The sequence below is a fragment of the Symphalangus syndactylus genome, chromosome 1 (assembly GCF_028878055.3).
Source record: "Symphalangus syndactylus isolate Jambi chromosome 1, NHGRI_mSymSyn1-v2.1_pri, whole genome shotgun sequence".
Taxonomy (NCBI): domain Eukaryota; kingdom Metazoa; phylum Chordata; class Mammalia; order Primates; family Hylobatidae; genus Symphalangus; species Symphalangus syndactylus.
This window is the reverse complement of record NC_072423.2, coordinates 75194687-75213357: the sequence shown is the minus strand read 5'-3', so window position 1 is coordinate 75213357 and position 18671 is coordinate 75194687. Positions and strand designations below refer to the sequence as shown.

Genomic DNA, 18671 nt, shown 5'->3' with positions numbered 1-18671 from the left:
GGAGTGGAGAAGCAACAAAGACATCTGTAACTAGTTGTAATCAATTAGTTGTAAACACCAATGGACTCAGAACAGCCACTACCACTATTTATTAAGCCCTATTATTAGCCGAGCAAGTAATATTTGGTCTTTACAACGGGTGTTATTACCCCCATTTAAGAGACAAACCAAGCCACTAAGTAGTTTTTCCAAGGCCACCTACTAAGAGATGCAGCCCAGAGTATTTTTGTCTGATTTCACAGTGTGTTATACCATGATTCCCCTCTTTCATTGCTTCTTGCTACACACATTAGCCTTAATAGTAGAGTACTTCCTCTTCCCCAAAATTCCATGCATATTTATGTGGGTTCTAATCAGTTTCTCTTTATTGTTTTCCAACTTTTTAGGAGATATTCAGATTAATGGTCAGGGAGAGGAGCAGTTCAGGAATTTATACCTATGTTAGTCCAAGTGCAATGGTGTTTACAACTAATTGATCACAGCCAGTTACAGATTTATTCTTTTCCTGCTCCCACTGCTTCATTTGACTAGCCTTTTAAGAAAATGTATATATAGGAAGGGATTAGGGTAGTACTCTGTTGTGGGAAGCAAGACGGGAAGTAGACTGTCTTGAGAGTGTATTTGCATTGTAATTTACTTAGATTATGTTTATTTGAAGTGGTTTGGAAGGAGGTATAAAGTTAACCTCCCAAGCACTCCTTGGGAACATCACTGGTTTAGAATCATTTCAAAGGTGTGCATTTCTACCACAATATCCCCTATGTATTCTAGATGAGTAAGTGCTTAAACACACACATTATTTAGCTTTCTGTAAGCTTATCAAAGCATCACTTTATTAAGAGCACCATTTATAGCACCCAGGGAATGAGAAACTTTTGTATGTTATATATGTTCGGTGAAGGATGAGAGGGGTGAGAGTGTGGTTACTGAGGGAAAAAAGGCCCATTTACGGAATTTGGAAGTCTTCTGTAGAGAAGGTAACATCATTATGGTGGCTGTAAATTTCTCCTTTTGTTTTCCACATTATTCAAAAGTTACTTCAAATATAAGCCTGTGATCTATACAGAGGGACTTTCGTAATGTCTAGCACACAGTAGGTGCTTAATGTTAAATGTACAATGAGTTTTAGAACTGTATTAAGACATCAAGAAATTAAGTGGGGGTGCTTATGGCGGGATAAGAGAGAAGTGTAGAAAGAGATACAAACATCAAATACAAATATATTCACTACATAATTTTGTGTAGTACCTAGGTGGCAACTACTGTCTGGAAAATTCACTGATGTTTCCTCTAAACTCAGCAATTTGAAGAGGTGCCAAACATTTCATCCATACGCCATGACTTCCCATACTAACTGCCATGCAGAGCACAGATATGCTATTGGATTTGCTTCCCATGCCATCTATAGCTACCATATAGCTTGCGCTTTCACACATGTACTGACTTGCCTGTCTTCCTACACCGAGCTCCTGGTTTTCTCAGCTGTTGAACATTTTTGTCAAACAAAACTTATTTTATACAATGGAACCATGTTTATATAGTGGTGTTTGTATAATTATTTGAATGTGTACTTTATGAATATAAAATAACTCAGACACAAGTAATAATACAATTAAGATAAAGGAGGAAATGATTAGGTAAAATGAATCTTTAGCCTCCTTCAGAAGCTCACTGAAAGACTGTTCAATTGTGAAGCAAAGGAAAATTAAAGAACGTATATGAAATACTTATTTCACTTAGAGAGACTGAGACACAGAGAGTCACTAAGTCTGTCAACATTTTGAGAAACAGCAATGAAAAATAAGGTTTTAAAATTATGGGCAAAATCATTATGTAAATGATTTTAATAATTCTACAGCAAGTTTATGTGAATATTGAGCGCCACGTTTCAAAAGAAGTCCGATGTTCATGTCAGTCTTGACAAAAATTAACAGAATTGATCAGAACCATTAAAATTACGATCTCCTGTTAAACCCCAGCAAAATCTCCACAAGCAAGTTCTTCCCAACATTGAAATCACTACAGGTAAACTGTAAAAATTTGAAATAAAGTAAGAAAACACTTGAAAAAATGTGTTTTAAAAGAAACTATGGGTTGGGCACGGTGGCTCATGCCTGTAATCCCAGCACTTTGGGAGGGCGATGTGGACCGATCACCTGAGGTCAGAAGTTCGAGACCAGCCTGGCCAATGTGGTGAAACCCTGTCTCTACTAAAAATACAAAAATTAGGCAGGCGAGGTGGGGGGCGCCCGTAATCCCAGCTACTTGGGTGGCTAAGGCAGGAGAATCGCTTGAACCCAGGAGGTGGAGTTTGCACCACTGCACTCCAGCCTAGGCGACAAGAATGAAACTCCAACTCAAGAAAACAAAACAAAACAAAACACAAAAAACCCAAAACTATGGAGATGCAATACTCAACATCCAGACTGGGAAAATTTATCAGGGAGATTTATCAGGTTATTTCAACAGAAAATTGCAAAAACATAGGAAAGAAAGGAGGGGGAATATCTAAAGATACTCAGATATATCAACCAATAGTTTTTTAGAACACATATTTTATGAGGCAATTAGAACAGTAACTAGATATTTTAAGATAATAAAAATTAATTAGCCTAGATATGGTAATATTGTAGTACACTTAATCACAATAAGAAGCAGCCCTATAATTTAAATTTTTTTAGATAGATCTCTGTCCGTTGCCCAGGCTAGAGTGCAGTGGTACGATCACAGCTCACTGTAACCTTGAGCTCCTGGGCTCATACGATCCTCCTGCCTCAGCCCCTCAAGTAGCTAGGACTACAGGTACACACCACCACATCCAGGCTTTTTTTTTTGGTAGAGATGAGGTTGGCTGTTGCCCAGGTTAGTCTCAAACTCGAGGCCTCAAGCGATCCTCCTGCCTCTGCCTACTAAAGTGTTGGGATTACAGGCATGAGCCCGAAGATCTTTATAGTAGGCTCTATGGCAAAACAAACAAACAAACAAACAAAATCATTAATTTATTTCATTTTCAGCATCATTTTTGCCCAACAGAAAGTGTAACAGTCAAACACAATGAAGAACTGTCTTGGCACACTTCAAAATAGGTGTAATTAAATCAAATAAATGTATACAAAATTCATATTCCAGTTACATGCTAACAGCAGGCTCATCTGACTGAACTTCCTATACTCAGTAACAATCAGCCTCGTATAGTGCAAAGTCACATTGGTTCTGGCATTAGCCCTAGGTTCAAATCTTTGCTCTGCCATGTAAAAGGTCAGTAATATAGTATTAGGAATTAATACTCACAGGACTGTTGTAAGGATTAACTAATTTATGTAAAGTGCCTGACGTATACCTGGCACATATACCATGCATGTGATAAATAGTAACTCACTGCCTACAAAAAAGAATGTATCATGTAAATTAAAAACTTGTAAATAACATACTTTTGACATCAAATACTGCCAAATTCAATAAAGCACATATGTCAATCTTAAAAGGCCAAAGTCTAATCCTTTCTTTGTTTAACGATGTACCATAAGATTGAAGACAAAAGATTCAAGCTTGCTCCGGGCACTTATTTCACTTATTACAGGGCTACAATGGAAATATGTGGTCCTTTAGAATAAGGACAATGGAAACCATCAGTCTTTCAAATAAACAATGGAAATATGTAGATATAAACTTTTCATGGGCAGGGAGGGAGAGGTGCAGGGAGGCGTGAGGGGAAAGAAGCAGCAGAGTGAACCAAGAAACTTATTTATCTCATATTTCATGTATTAGTGTTTGCTGGAATTTATACTTTTATTATACAAGTACTAGTCATAATTGACAGTTATTTGTGTAAAATATTTTCTAGCACTCCTTAGAAGGGAAAGGAAATGGAGTGGAGACAGCAAACAGGGGAGGGATACAATAATATCAACTTTGTTGCATTTGCTAACTACAATTTAATGCCAGTATATAAGTTTTAAAAGTTTCTACAGCTAAGTAGAGAACTTTTCACTGAAAATAAGCCTTAGTAAAAGGTTAAAATACTGTATTTATGCAATTCTATAAATTGTCTCATTCATCTATGTCCATCTTACATGTCTAGAATACCACTATGTAATGCTAATACATCTGTCAAGACCATAAAACTAGTAAGTGGCAGAGTTATGTCTTCAAATCCAAGTTTCTATGACTCCAAAATTGGTACAACCATCAAGCTATGTTACTTCCTAGTATATAAAAGACACCAAATATAGGTAAGACAACTGTATAAACATCCAATAAAATGATGCCATACTTTGTGACCTTTCTGTAAGTACTTGAATATCTTCTATCTTTATTTCATGATTGAGTATATTGACAAAACAACCCTGCCACAAAAATCTAGGCTCTAGAACAAAGTATTATTTTAAATGAGATTTACTATTATTGATTTACATAAGTGTTTGAGTTTTAAGTTAAGAAAACAAAATGCTGTGAAACATACTCACCTGAGATTAAAATTGAATTTCAAATATGATTTGTGTTTGTCTATTCTTTACCTGATTCTGATATTCACAACTCAGACATAAATATTTTGATTTACATATAAACTATTAATATAGTTTATAAAGAAAAAAGTCATGCCTTGACCTTAAACAATTACAAACTGGTGATTATAAACTGGTCTTTTTATTTTTTTGAGACAGGGTCTAGCTCTGTAGCCCCGGCTGGAGTGTGGTGGTGTGATCACAGTGTTCACAGCTCACTGTAGCCTCAACTTCCTAGGCTCAAGCGATTCTCCCACCTCAGCTCCCTAAGTAGCTGGTACTACATGCGTGCCACACCAAGCTTGGCTATTTTTTTTTTTTTTTTGTAGAAATGGGGTTTTGCCATGTTGCCCAGGCTGGTTTCGAACTCCTGGGCTCAAGTAATCTGCCTGCTTTGGCCTCCCAAAGGGCTAGGATTCCAGGTGTAAGCCACATCTGGCCAGGTATTCTTTTAACAGTAGGATTATTACTAAGAAAAAACTATCTTTACATTGGGAACGGTATTTGTTTATATGGCTTTTTTTATTCAGATGGGCTAAGTGCATAAAAAAGTCCTAAGCTATATTTTAGTGGTATTTTATTTTAAAACAACATTTATTGTGCTTTTTTTAATAAAACTTCATGTTAGAAAGTCAACAAAAACAGAGGGATGGGTAAAAGAAAAGAATAAACGCTAGCTACAAAATAATCCCACCACCCAGGAGAAACATTTTTAATAGCTTAAAGTATTACACTTGATTTTATCTGAATTTAATTAACTTGGAAATAATAAAGAGAACTTTTAAACCTTAGGCTTGTCCTCTTCGCCCTTTTAAATTATCTAATCTACCACTGTCATTTCAGAAAGCATGCTTATACTCCATGAGGAGTCCAAAATCATGCTATTGTTTTAGCCTGCGTCATACTTACTGGAATTTTTGTCTCTGTTCTTGTTCATCAGCACAAAATGCCATCATATCATCAACAGCATGACACAATGAACTCTCAGAATCGAAATCACACAATACGAGTACTAGGAACTACTCTTTTCCTGATAACATTCTTCACAAAGTTCTCTGAAATTTTGTTCTAAAATATGTCAATTGCTTGTTGCTGTCATTCTGGATTTTTTTAAATCAAAATCTTGAGTTAGAGCTGGGCAAAGTAGCACACATCTATAGTCCCAGCTACTCAGGAAGCTTCGACAAGGGGATCTCTTGAACCCATCAGTTCAAGACCAGCCTGGGCAATATAGCAAGACCTAATCTCAAAAAAAAAAAAAAAAAAAAAAAAAAAAGAGTTAAGTCTCCATGTCGTTTAGTTTTATCTTTTGTGTCACTAAAAAGCAATATATTTGAGTAATTTTCCAGAAAAAGAATAGAAAGTATATCCAAGGATGTTTTTAGCCTTTTTACCTGATTGATGGTTGGCTGATGACAGCATTCTAGGTTTAAAATAATTCCCTTTGATCTAAAAGTAAGTCTTTCTTCAGTTAAGAGACACTTTCATTCATTCTTTTGAGACGGAATTTCGCTCTTGCTGTCCAGGCTGGAGTGCAGTGGTGCGACCTCGGCTCACCGTAACCTCCGCCTCCCAGGTTCAAGTGATTCTCCTGCCTCAGCCTCCCAAGTAGCTGAGATTATAGGAGCCTGGCCAATTTTTCTTCGTATTTATTAGTAGAGACAGAAACCGGTTTCACCATGTTTGTCAGGCTGGTCTTGAACTCCTGACCTCAGGAGGTCCACCCTCCTCAGCCTCCCCAAAGTGCTGGTATTAAAGGCGTGTGCCAATGAACCCATCTCAAGACACTTTGTTCAATTTAGAAAACTATCTTCCTAACATTTTCATTTTGTAAGATAAATAATGTATGTTTTGTCTATTTTTTAAAAACCATTTTCCTCATATTTCCAACATCTTTGTTTTCTACATGCTTCATATGTCATCAAATTAGATCTTCAGCAATGTCTAGTCTATTCTTTAGTCCTTGATAGAATATTTACTTTAGTAATCATATATTATCTTGAATTCCAAGGACTTTCTTGGTCTCTGATTACCCTTTTTCACTACAGCTTTTTGTTATGGTTGGTGGATCCACTGCCCTCTGTAACCTCCGAGGATACTAGGAACTTAACCTTTCTGCTTCCTACATTATTTATGTTCGAGGATCAACGGTTCTGTTTGTTCATTCTGTCCCTTCTTATCTGTCATTCACTTGATTTTCCTCAAATCTCTGGATTTCTTTTCATATTGATACAGGGAAAAACTCATTTTTCAGCAATTTTGTGGAGTCTCCTCTGAGTGAGAGTCCTGTCAGCAGTGATCTCAGCTGAGTCTGGTTCCCTGAACCAGCTGACTCTGAATTTCAGAGATTCTCTGGGACATCATTGGGAGGAACATTTCACATCTGCAGCAGGACTCTATGTCTCCTATTGAGTGGTTCCTTTGTTACACAAACAGCTCACTAACTAAAACTAATGTATTCAAGAATTATGTACATGTAACTGTTATTTATGTTGCCTGAACAAGTAACAGAAAAATGCACTTGCACTTTGGGAAACAAGTCTTTACAGCTTTCACATCCCCAAACTGATTGAGCCAGGTAGCTTAGAGACAGGAAAATAAAATATGAGGTAATTTTACATAGTCTCTTCTAAATTTCCATTTCTACATCTCAATTTTCTAAAGTAAAGGTTATGAATTTTAATTCTACTTTACAAAAGAAAAGTAGTCATACACATCTGTTCAGAGATAAGTATGCCAGATAAGAACTTATTTTCATTGTATTACTATAGTATTACATATTGGTAAGAGAATTACAGTTAAGACTTTGTGAGATGGGGAAGGAAGAGAATATAATCAATAGCTGAAAATATCTAAGTCTAAAAGCAAAATCTACATACAAAATAAAATCAAGTACCACAGCACTCTATGTACTCCCCTCAATCATACAACGCCTTTCTACTAAATTGTCAGTAAAATATAATTTGATTCTATAAATACTCAAGGATTTTTCGTCTGAAAATAAGACTTGTATCACTACAAAAATTTTGATGTCGCTAAAGAAAACTGACAAAATTACCCAGTCTCGGCTATTCCATCATAAATATATACATTACATGGAGGTCCTTTTAACCTACGGCTAGATAAAACATTTTTCTGCAGACAGGATGAGATAGCTAAAGCTGAACTCATTTGTTTTGTATGCATATATAATATTTTTAAGCCAAAGGTCATTTTTTGGTGTTCTGCCCAAATGTACCCTTTATGGAGAGTTTTAGTCATATATTCAGCAATCTCACTACTATAATTATGTGACAGACTCACTTTAAGTTGCTAGGCACTGGTAGAAATTCAGCTTCTAAGGAAAACACATCAAGTTAATATTCTAAATAAAAAAACCTATTAGCTTTGGTATTTGCAATAAATAACTACATTTTTTGGGCAAATACATTTGAAATTTGTCTACTATATTTATATGAACTTCAAAGAAAGATACTTAATAGTCTTATGTACCCTAAAGTTTAAAGACCTACATTAATTTGCAGCCATCCAGAAACCCTGCAGCTGCAAGCACAATTTGCCATTTATTTTTCTGATATGTGTGTGTATGTGTGTGTATATACATATGTGCAAGACAAAGATATTTTGACTTACAGACACTGCTAAAAGTGATTTCTTACAGTGTATGTTAATTTAGGTATTTGCAATTTCTTTCCTTTTTTCCTCTAGGTAACATTGACATATATTTTTCTTTTGAAAAAAAAAATCTACCTGGAATTTAAAACTCTTAGGCTTTGGAGCTAGGCTGATATAATTAATTTATATCTGTATGTGTTCTGTTTGCTTAAGACAGAGGTAGAAGCAAGTTGGTGATATATACATTTAAAAAGTTTAAAAAACTAAGATTCAGAAATCTGTGGGTAAAGCACACCACATACGTTACAAAGCAGAGGAGGAAAACTAAAGCATGCAAAACACTTGAAGTGTTCACTGAAGAATACCTCATGCCTATCATGCTGTATGCTCAGCCCTCTGCACATAATAGATACCTAAGTGCCTATTTAATTTTTCTAAGCACTCACATCACAGGGATACGTGACAAAGGTGCTGAACACCAAACATGATGCTTGCTGCTATTCAACAACCTCAGAAATAGGCTTAATCAAGGAGGTAGCTAACAGTCCTGGTTAAATAAAACAAGGTTCTTGATTTACAAATGGATTGCAATTTTTTTGTATGAGGCTTGAACTATTATCTAATAAATACACTGGAAGCTACTAAGACGTCATTTAGAAAGGACAAAAATAAAATACTATTTACATTTTAACTACATGTTAAATGAAAAATCTTTTATTATAGGTATACTCATATGCAAACTACTCTATAAAATGCTCTATCAAGTCTAGATTCCCGATGATCAAATTTGTTGATATATATATTTGGACATACTAAAAACACCCGATGTAACCTCTTCTTGTAGTCTTTATGCTTCTAGGTTAAAAAAATTTACTTTAAAATTTCCTAAGCTAACGCTTCTCCCTACTTATGGTGAACTGTTAACATCACATAATCCATTTGATAAAAAATTCTGGTACATTTTGACCTAAATAATTTTTTTTGGATCTCTTGATTTATTAACTATTAGAACTCCATTGTAAGTATGTACCAACAGTTGTATTTTCATAGTTCCTGAAATATAAAACTGAGGAAATAAGTTGTACAAATTATGACAATATATTTATAATAGTACAATTTACTGTTATAACACTGAGAAAAGTAGGCTTCAAAGTCTTGGTCATTTTATTTTATGACACAGAAACACACTCAGTAAACCAGTGGGTAACAACATATTACTGTAATTTCAAGTCTCCTAATCTGTCTTCAGTAAGCTCTAATAGTAGCTTGTCTATTTATTAATGGAGCATTTTTCTTGATTAAGTTGAAGTATGCAAGTGAGGAGCGTTTATAGGAGCCACTTAATAAAGCCAGTTTACTGACAAGGTAAGGTAGAAAATGGTGAATAGCTCTTTTGACAACGACTGGCATTTTAAACTTTGTTCATTAGACACTCTAAGTAATAAAACCAGTGTCTGGCAAAGTTGTTAACAAAACCTCTACTTTGGCAATTAATGAGTGTCAGTAAGTATGCGGGAGGGGTGTTATGTGACAAGTTACCCACTTCTCCATTTCCATGATTATGGTTTATGAGCAAGATCTGGTTTTCTGAATATGACTGAGTTCTCGCACCGTAGCAAGAAGCAATCATTTGTAGCAAACACTATTGCTGGACAGAATTTCTATACAGAATTTCTAACATGGACTTAGACTAAGGGAAAAAGGCAGAAGTTAGGGGAAAAAAGACTAAAGAATTATGCAAATCTAAAAGTGCCAAACATTTATACACAAATAAGCTGTATTAACCAGGACATGTATTCCTGAAACAATATCGTCTGATACACATGACATAAAACTGCTACTCAAAGTGTGGTCCATAAAGACAGGACAACCTGCAAATTGTTTATTACTAAACCATCAAAAAATAAGGAGCTGGTACCAAACATGCAAATCAATTACATCACAAAGCACACTACTTATTTTAGTGGACATTTTTTTCCATAGTATTTTTTCCTTTCTGATTAAGGAAGCAATGCACTGACAGACATTCTGGCACAAGCTCCTTATCTTGAGGGCTGGTAACAAAGTTAATGGAAAGGCTACTCTGAGTAGCACTGGCATAAAGCACAATGACTAATGGAATAAACCACATTTAGAATGCTACATACATGATACCCTCTTAGTTACTCCAAATTTATTAAGTTCTGAAATTAATAATCTTGGTTATTCTTTAACTTTCAACACTTAAAGTGTATCTGTCACATAGATGATGTGCTATATTATTAGATAATACTATCCGGCTTCATATATACAAACATCTATGGGCAGTTATATGATTATATATTAGTATGTTCTGAATTTAGACTGGATGAAGTTTGGTACAGTTAAATCTAACAAGGACCTCATGTTAATTAAGTAATAAATTTTGGGTATTTTCATCAGTCTTTTTCAGCAACTCCAAAATCTTTATATGATACTTACTGATGATTTTTGTATCATTCCTTGAGGGACTTTGACCAAGCAATAATTCAGGCACATTCACCATGTGGAAAATAAATATTCTGAAAAATCAATACATAGCTGATGAACACATGAAACCATCAAGATCAGTGAAAATCAAAAGGGTTCTAGAAGGTGTGTTCTGCACTAATCAAACATGTAAGTTCAAATAAAATATCTCCCTTCCTCCGTGGGAAAATTTGTTGCAGCACTTCTTTCTAAAAGCAAGTTTATAACAAAGCTGCTTTTCATAGCTACAATTTTCAGAAGCAACAGCAATTAAAAAAATTAGTAGCGATTTTTGAGATTTCTTAATATCCAGAGGGCAGCCAAATATGTAATATTTAGAATAACATAACAGTTAACATACCATATAAACATTTTTTACCTTTAAAATCTTATTTTCTTTCCTTTGAGACAGGGTCTCACTCTGTTGTCCAGGTTGGAGTACAGTGGCGCAAACACAGCTCATGGCAGCCTCGACCTCCCAAGCTCAAGTGAACCTCCTACCTCAGCCCCATCCCGAATAGCTGGGACTCCTGGTGTGTGCCACCATGCCCTGCTAATTTTTGTATTTTCTGTAAAGATGGGGTTTCACCATGTTGCCTGGGATGGTCTTGAACTCCTGGACTCAAGTGATTCACCCGTCTCGGCCTCCCAAAGTGCTGGGATTACAGGCGTGAGCCACTGCACCCAGCCTTAAAATATTACTCTCTTACTTTCTCATGGAAGTTAATGCAATTTCAGCTATTATAATCTTTATTCCAGTTTAGACTGGATGAAAATGTTCAAAGAACTCTCAGCTTTTAGCTGGAAGATGGACTTAAAAATATTTTGAAAGCTGAAATTGACAGGAGTCAATTATGTTTTATGTTTTCTCCATTTTCTTAATCAGCTGTATCCTCAGTACCTAAGCAATGCCTAATCTATAATGAGTGCTCAAAAATAGCTGTTGAATAATTCAAAGAAGGAAAAGGAAAAAGAGGAGTTTAGATGACTCTCGAGTGTATGACTTATATGTGCAGATGAATGATGTTACACTAATTAAGACAGAACACGAAGAGGAGGGTAATGGTGGGGGTATGCTGATTTTTACGATTTTGCTGAGGAAATCCAGGTGGAAATATTCAGAGAGCAGCCAAATATGTAAGTTTGAAGCTTAAGAGAAATGTCTGAGATAGATGTATTTTAAAATCATTATATAAATGATAGTAAAAATTCTAAGTGTGGGTGAAATTTATTTGAGAGAGTATGCAGCATGAGAAGAGGGTCCAGAAAGTAAAAATCTTGGGAAAACCAACACAGGGGTGTTTATGGAAAGGAAATGAGAAAGCTACGAAGACAAGAATCTAGGAGGAAACTGAGAAGGAATAGTCTGGGGAGCTGGACGAAAGCCAAGGAGAACTTTGTCCCAGGAACCAAGGCAAGAGAATTTTAGGAAGAATATGGTCAACAATGTCAAATTCTATGGAGGATAAGGACTGAAATACCACTGAGGGATCTGGCAGTGACAGCATGTGCAATCTTAGCAAAACTAGGTTCCATGTAGGAGAGTCAGTCTAAATATACCTTAAGAGGCTTAGTTGTAAAGGGAAGGGCATAAATGATTAAATAAACAGGGATGCAGGGCAGGAGAAGATTTTGTTGAGTCTTGTAAATATGTGTGTAAAAAAATTATCAGTGACTGTGTCCAACTGTACTTTGACCTTTCCATCCATCCAAATCATCTCCTCTGCCACTAGCTACCTAAGACACGTCTCCTTAATGGTCCGGTATACATCCTTCCAAATTTTGCTCCATGCTAATAAAATTTTACATGAACATGTACATACATAAACATACAGATTTTAAAAACACTTCATTTTACAAAAATGAGATATAACTATTCTTGATTTTTTGAACTCAACAATACCTTATAAAAATGTCTTCAAGTAACCCTACAACTCCAAGCATGGCACTGACATGTTTTTTCATGGCGGTGCAATAGTTCATGGTGAGGCTATACATTGATTTAATCAACCAATCCCCTAGTGATGGCTTTTTTGCCCCTAAAAAGAATGTTACATTCAACATAGGATACTCCCACAAGTTCGACTGCTAGATCATGAAGCATGAGTATTTTTAAGAGCATTTTTGTGATGGTAAATTTTGTACTTACACAAAAGTGGACAGAATGTTATAGAGACAATTTGTCTCAGCTCCAGTGACCATCAATCTTTGACCAATTCACACCTCCATTCGCCCCATCCCTGTATCATTTTGAAGGTCTTGTTCATATCCTATCATTTCATTGATAGATATTTCAAGTATGTATCTCTAGGACTCTTGAGTTTTGTTAGCTGTTGCCAGACTGTTTTTCAAAAAGATGGTAAAATTTGCATAACCTCCCTTTTTAACTCTTTCCTTATTAGGTAACTACTTTATAAGTTGTTGGTTTATTCTCCCACTTTTTCTTAAAATGTGTAAGAAAATATATGTATGTATATGCTTTTAAAATCTTTAAATGTTTGCATCCTTTTACCCTGACAGGTGAGTAGTATCTCAGCCAGGTACAGGATTCTTATGTTGCAGTTCTTTTCTCTCAGTAGTCTATCTTCCACTATTGCAAATCTGAAGTCCAGTGCCAACCTGACAGTATTTCTTTGCCCATAACTTGTCACTTCACAGCTAAAGAATTTGGCCAATGTATGTCAAGGGGTATGTATGTGTTTTCATCAAATCAATCTGAAGCTCAGTGAACTTCAAAACTGACAGGCTTTTTCGGCTCAGAAAAATTTTCTTCTATTATTTGCATAAATATTATCTATCTTCCATCTGTTTTTCTCCTTTTTAAATTCCTATAAATAACTATTATTCACTTGTTAGCTCTGTTATGTCTCCTGGATCTATTCCTTAAGTCTTTTACCTTTTCTTTCATGATTCTCTTTGTATTTTTGCTCTATGTTTTGAAGATTTATCTTACTTTATTTTTCCAGTCTAATAACTGAAGTCTCCAGTTGAATAATTTAAGTTCTCCACAGTGACCATCCCCCACTTCATCAACTGAGTTTTAAGCTCAGAAAAGGATTTTTATGCTGTACTTGAATTTTCTTAAGTGCCTATTTTTGTTGTTGTTGAAGCTGTTTCCTCTAATAGTTTCACTTAGGTGGGTTAACATTCTGTTTGTTTAAATTTATCATTCTCTCACTTTTCTAGACAATCGTGGAGGGTTGGTAAGCTCGCTTATTTTTACTGGATAGTGAAGAGGTGAAAATAGATACTAAAAGCAAAGTTGCCACCTTCACAATTTTTTCTATAGTTTTAGCTCCATTCATTATTTCCTTCAAATATTGATGTCAATCCTTTACCATTGTTATATTTTTCTTCTTCATTCCCCACTTTCCCAGTCTCCTCTTCCTAAGTTAGTTCCACTTTTGGATGGGTGATCGTTTAGTGGAAGCTGTGATTGTTTCCTAAGTTAAACAAAAGAACTATCACTATTGCTGGTCCCTTCTCAAAAGCATGGAAAACATATAAGGCTTTTCCCTTAACATATAATCTTAAAAATTTCTTAGTACTAAAAAAAAAAAAAAAAAGTCCCTCAATATCTAGATATTATATACGCCATTTATCTTACCTGAGTTTTCTATAAGATTTTCCCAGAGAAGAATAAATCAACTATTAAACACATATTTCTCAGTCTTGCCCATTAAAAGTCTGATGTGCCTTTTAAATCATTTTTATTTTTTCTACATGGTCTTCTTCTGTTTCTTTTCCACAGAAAATATCTGTTAAAGAACCAAGGCTGTTTGGCTTTCTCACAATCTGGAATTTGCTGATTGCATACTCTTGGTATAGTTCAACTTGCTCCGCTGAGCTTGGCATTTCCTGCAAATTGGTAGCTGGATCCTGAGGATGAAGAGACTAAGGTTTGATCCCTTTGATAAGGCCATAGCAGGAGTACAGTATATTCTTTCATCAGGTGTGCAAGAATATAGTATATTCTTTTTCTCTTTATTTAGTGTTAGCAACTGTTGATATTCAATGCTTAGAGATATATTAACTATGGCAAACTAGTCATATTTTAACTTTTTTCTTTTTAGCTCAATTAATATTATAAAGATACTTCTTACCTATGATGAAATTATCCAGTGACAGAGTTCATATAACTAAGGCAAGATAAATGATTTTTTTCTCTTCCTATTCCATTTTTGTTTTTGTTAACAGGCATGATCTTTCTATGTTGCCCAGGCTGGCCTCAAGGGATCTTCCCACCTCAGCCTCCTAAGTAACTAAGACTTCAGGTATGCATCATTATGCCTAGCTATTGGCTTATTTTTTAAGATGACAAACTGGCTCTCTATCATCCTCTTATGATGATGAATTAATTTTTTAACTTATCATAAAGAATTAAGCAAGATGGCAGACTAGAGATATCAGACACCCACCCTCTCCAGAGTGAGCCAAAATTGCAAATAGGTAATCATACCTTGAATAGGGTATCTAGGAAGAGAACATTAAAGTCCAACAGAGAAGTCACAGGAAACACTTGAGGCAGAGAAGGGGAAGGAACCAAGCAGCCTACTTGTCTGAGATCTGCTGGCAGCCATGAGGGGCTCAATATTGGGGCAGGGGAAAGAGTAGGTGAGAACTTTAGTAGTCCACAACCCCATCACAAACTGCTGCAATCTGAACCACAGGAGAGCTCCTCTACCCACACCAACCCTGAAACTAGTGTGGGCAGTGATTTGGAGACCCTGTACAAGCATTGCACCAGACAAGGAACTTGCACTGGGTCACTACCCCCTCTTCCCGCCTCTGGTACCTAAGCAGCTGGAGCTGGGCACCACCGCAAGAGCCCAGCTGTCATGGAACTTCATCCTGCCCTGGGAACCATAGCCCCCATATCTCCACATCCCAGGAGCTTCCACTGACATTCCCCCAGTCTCCACCCAGAGGGCTATAGTGGCACAGTGTTGGCTGGACCCAAAGGTGCTATGGGGTTTCTGGTACTCTAACTCAAGAGAGTATTCTCCAGGGAAATAATGGTGCACTGTACCAAAAACGAAGCCTGTGGGACAAAGGAAACTAAAGCACCAGCTTTCTAGAGCCCAGAGCTCCCTGCATACAGCTGTGAAAAGTGACCCCACCACCAGCAGCAGCACAAACTGTGTGCTCAGCCTTGTGAGAGTGAGACCCCCCCCCCGCCACCGCCCCCCACTGGTGGAGCAGCTTCTGTGCCTGGGCTCACATGTAGAGTGGGATCCTTTCTCCCGCTCCAAACACCATTACAGGCACAGCTGCTGCTGCTGCTGCTACCAGTGGAGGTGGGGGTGAGCGAAACAGAGAGCTGCCTGTCTAGGCCTGTGAGTGGTGACTGTGCCCCTACTGGTGGCATGGCCTTTGTGCTGGGGCTTGTGTACAAAGGGTGGATTCCTTCTCCATTCTGTGCAGCTCTGCTGAAGAGAGTGAGAAAGCCTGAGAGTTGTGTCTGGGGCTGTGTGGTAACCCTGCACCACAGCCACTGCCAACACCAGCATTCACTACTTAGAATCCAGGGGATCATCCGACCACTGGCACTGCCCATACCACGCTGGGACCTGAGGACCTGCTCACCTGCCCGGCCCACTGTGCCATTACTGGCATCTAAGTAAGCTACCTGGACATCTAAGAATTGACCCACCTGGTCCTGCTAACACCAGTGCCAGAATATGATGGGCTGGGACTCAGAATAAGGCATGTTCAGCCCACCACTGCCACCACTGGGGCCAAAGACTGGCCCACCTGACATGTCTATCCCTAGCAAAACTTCACCATAAACTCCACTAACTGCACCCTAAACAACCAAGGAAATCACAGATACCAATGACATTGTTTATAGCCAAAGAAATCATACAGATTACACTACACTATCATGCGCACCCAGAATCAAAGCCAAAGGGCCCTATCCAACTAAACACCATTGATATAATCTTTGGGAAGAAGCTCTCCCTTATGAAAGCAAATTCAAAAAGCTGGAAGAAGTGACTATTACACCAGATACATAGGTATGAACGTAGGACAAAAGGAAACATGAAAAAAGAAGGAAATATGACACCCCACAGTAATTCCCAAGCAACAGATCCCAATCAGAAAGAAATTCAAGAATCTTGAGGCAAAAAATTCAAAACTATGATACTAAGGAATCTCAGTGAGATATAAGATAATTCCAAAGACAATACAAAGAAATCAGAAAAACCATTCAAGATAGGAATGAGAAATTTACCAGAAAGATATCATAAAAAAGAACCAAACAAAAATTCTGGAACTGAAGAACTCCTTGAATGAAATACAAAATACACTAAAAAACTTCAACAACAGACTAGACCAAGCAGAAGAAACAATCTCAGAACTTTAAAACAGGTCTTGGCCAGGCACAGTGGCTCACATCTGTATTCCCAGCACTTTGGGAGGCCGAGGTGGATGGATCACCTGAGGCCAGAAGTTCAAGACCAGCCTGGCCAACATGGTGAAACCCCCATCTCTTTAAAAAACGCAAGAAATTATCCAGGCGTGGTGGTGCACAACAGTAATCCCAGCTACTCAGGAGGCTGAGGCACAAGAATTGCCTGGACCTGGGCGGCAGAGGTTGCAGTGAACCGAGATCACACCACTGCACCCCAACCTGGGCAACAGAGCCAGATTCTGTCTCAAACAACAACAACAATAACAACAAAATCAGGTCTATAAAACTACCCAGACAAAAATAAAGAAAAAAAAAAGAATGAACAAAGTCTTTGTGATATATGGGATACTATAAGCAACCAAATACATGAATTACTGGTATCCCCAAAGGTGAGATGAGAACAAAAGGGATGAAAAACCTATTTATCAAAATAGCAGATGAAAACTTCCCAAGTCTAGCAAGAGATTCAGACATCCAGATGCAGGAGGCCCAGTGATCCCCAATGCAAAAAGGTTTCCACAGCACATTACAGTCCAACTGTCTGAAGTCAATAACAGGGAGAAAATTCTAAAACACTAAGAGAAAAGTATCCAGTCACCTACAGAGAGGCCTCCCCTCAACACCATCAGACTAACAGCAGACTTCTCAGCAGAAACCTTATAGGCCAGGATATAATAGGAAAATAAGTGCTGAGAGAAAGAAAATGTCACCCAAAGATACTACATCCAACAAAATTATCCTTCATAGACGAAGGAGAAATAGAATCTCTCCTAGACAAGCAAATACTGAGAATTCATCACCACTAGACCTGCCTTACCAGAAATGCTCAAGGGAGTCCTAAACTTGGCAGTGAAAGAACAACAGTTACTACCATGAAAACACCTGAAAATATAAAACTTACTGGTAAAGCAAATACACAAATGAGGAAGAGAAAATAATCAAATGGTAGTACCACAGAAAATCAGCACGCAACAAGGACAACCAAGACAAAACGGAACAAAGAATAATATACAAAAAAACCTGAAAACAACAATACAACAGAAACAAATCTTCACATATCAATAAAATTGAATGTAAATGGGTTAAATTCTCCACTTAATAGATACAGACTGGCTGAATGGGTAAAAAAAAAAAAAAATGATCCAACTATATGTTGCCTATAAGAAATGTATCTTACCTGTGAGGACACATATAGATTGAAAATAAGGGGATGGAAAAAGATATTCCACACAAATGGAAACCAAAAGCAAGCAAGAGTAGCTATAATTATATCGGATAAAATATCTTTTTTTTTTTTTGAGACAGAGTCTTGCAATCTGTTGCCCAGGTTGGAGTGCAGTGGCACGATCTCAGCCCCCTGCAACCTCCGCTTCCCAGGTTCATGCTATCCTCCTGCCTCAGCCTCCCAAGTAGCTGGGACTACAGGAGCCCGCCGCCACGCCCGGCTAATTTTTTGTATTTTTAGTAGAGACAGGGTTTCACCGTGTTAGCAAGGATGGTTTTGATCTCCTGACCTCGTGATCCACCCACCTCAGTCTCCCAAAGTGCTGGGATTACAGGCTTGAGCCACCGTGCCCGGCCCGGATAAAATATCTTTAAGTCAAAAAAAGTTTAAAAAAAGACAAAGAAGGTAACCATATAATGATAAA

General features: G+C 37.2%; 1 protein-coding gene across 24 annotated transcripts in view; it reads right to left on the bottom strand.

Annotated features, from left to right (window-relative positions):
- The window catches only part of ANKRD12 (ankyrin repeat domain 12), a 144352-nt gene that overhangs the window by 37182 nt on the left and 88499 nt on the right, over positions 1–18671 (bottom strand). The window contains exons 1-2 of one of the 24 annotated variants that reach the window (XM_055238330.2): positions 14215–14424; positions 10581–10660 (exon numbers count right to left, since the gene is read on the bottom strand). The exons of 22 other annotated variants lie outside the window; for them this stretch is intronic. In XM_055238330.2, coding sequence (XP_055094305.2) covers positions 10581–10644 — 64 coding nt within the window. In that variant the 5' untranslated portion in view covers positions 10645–10660; positions 14215–14424. Of the gene's footprint in view, positions 1–10580; positions 10661–14214; positions 14425–18671 lie in introns of those variants that run through there. One more of the 24 variants, XM_055238335.2, reaches the window with a different exon arrangement.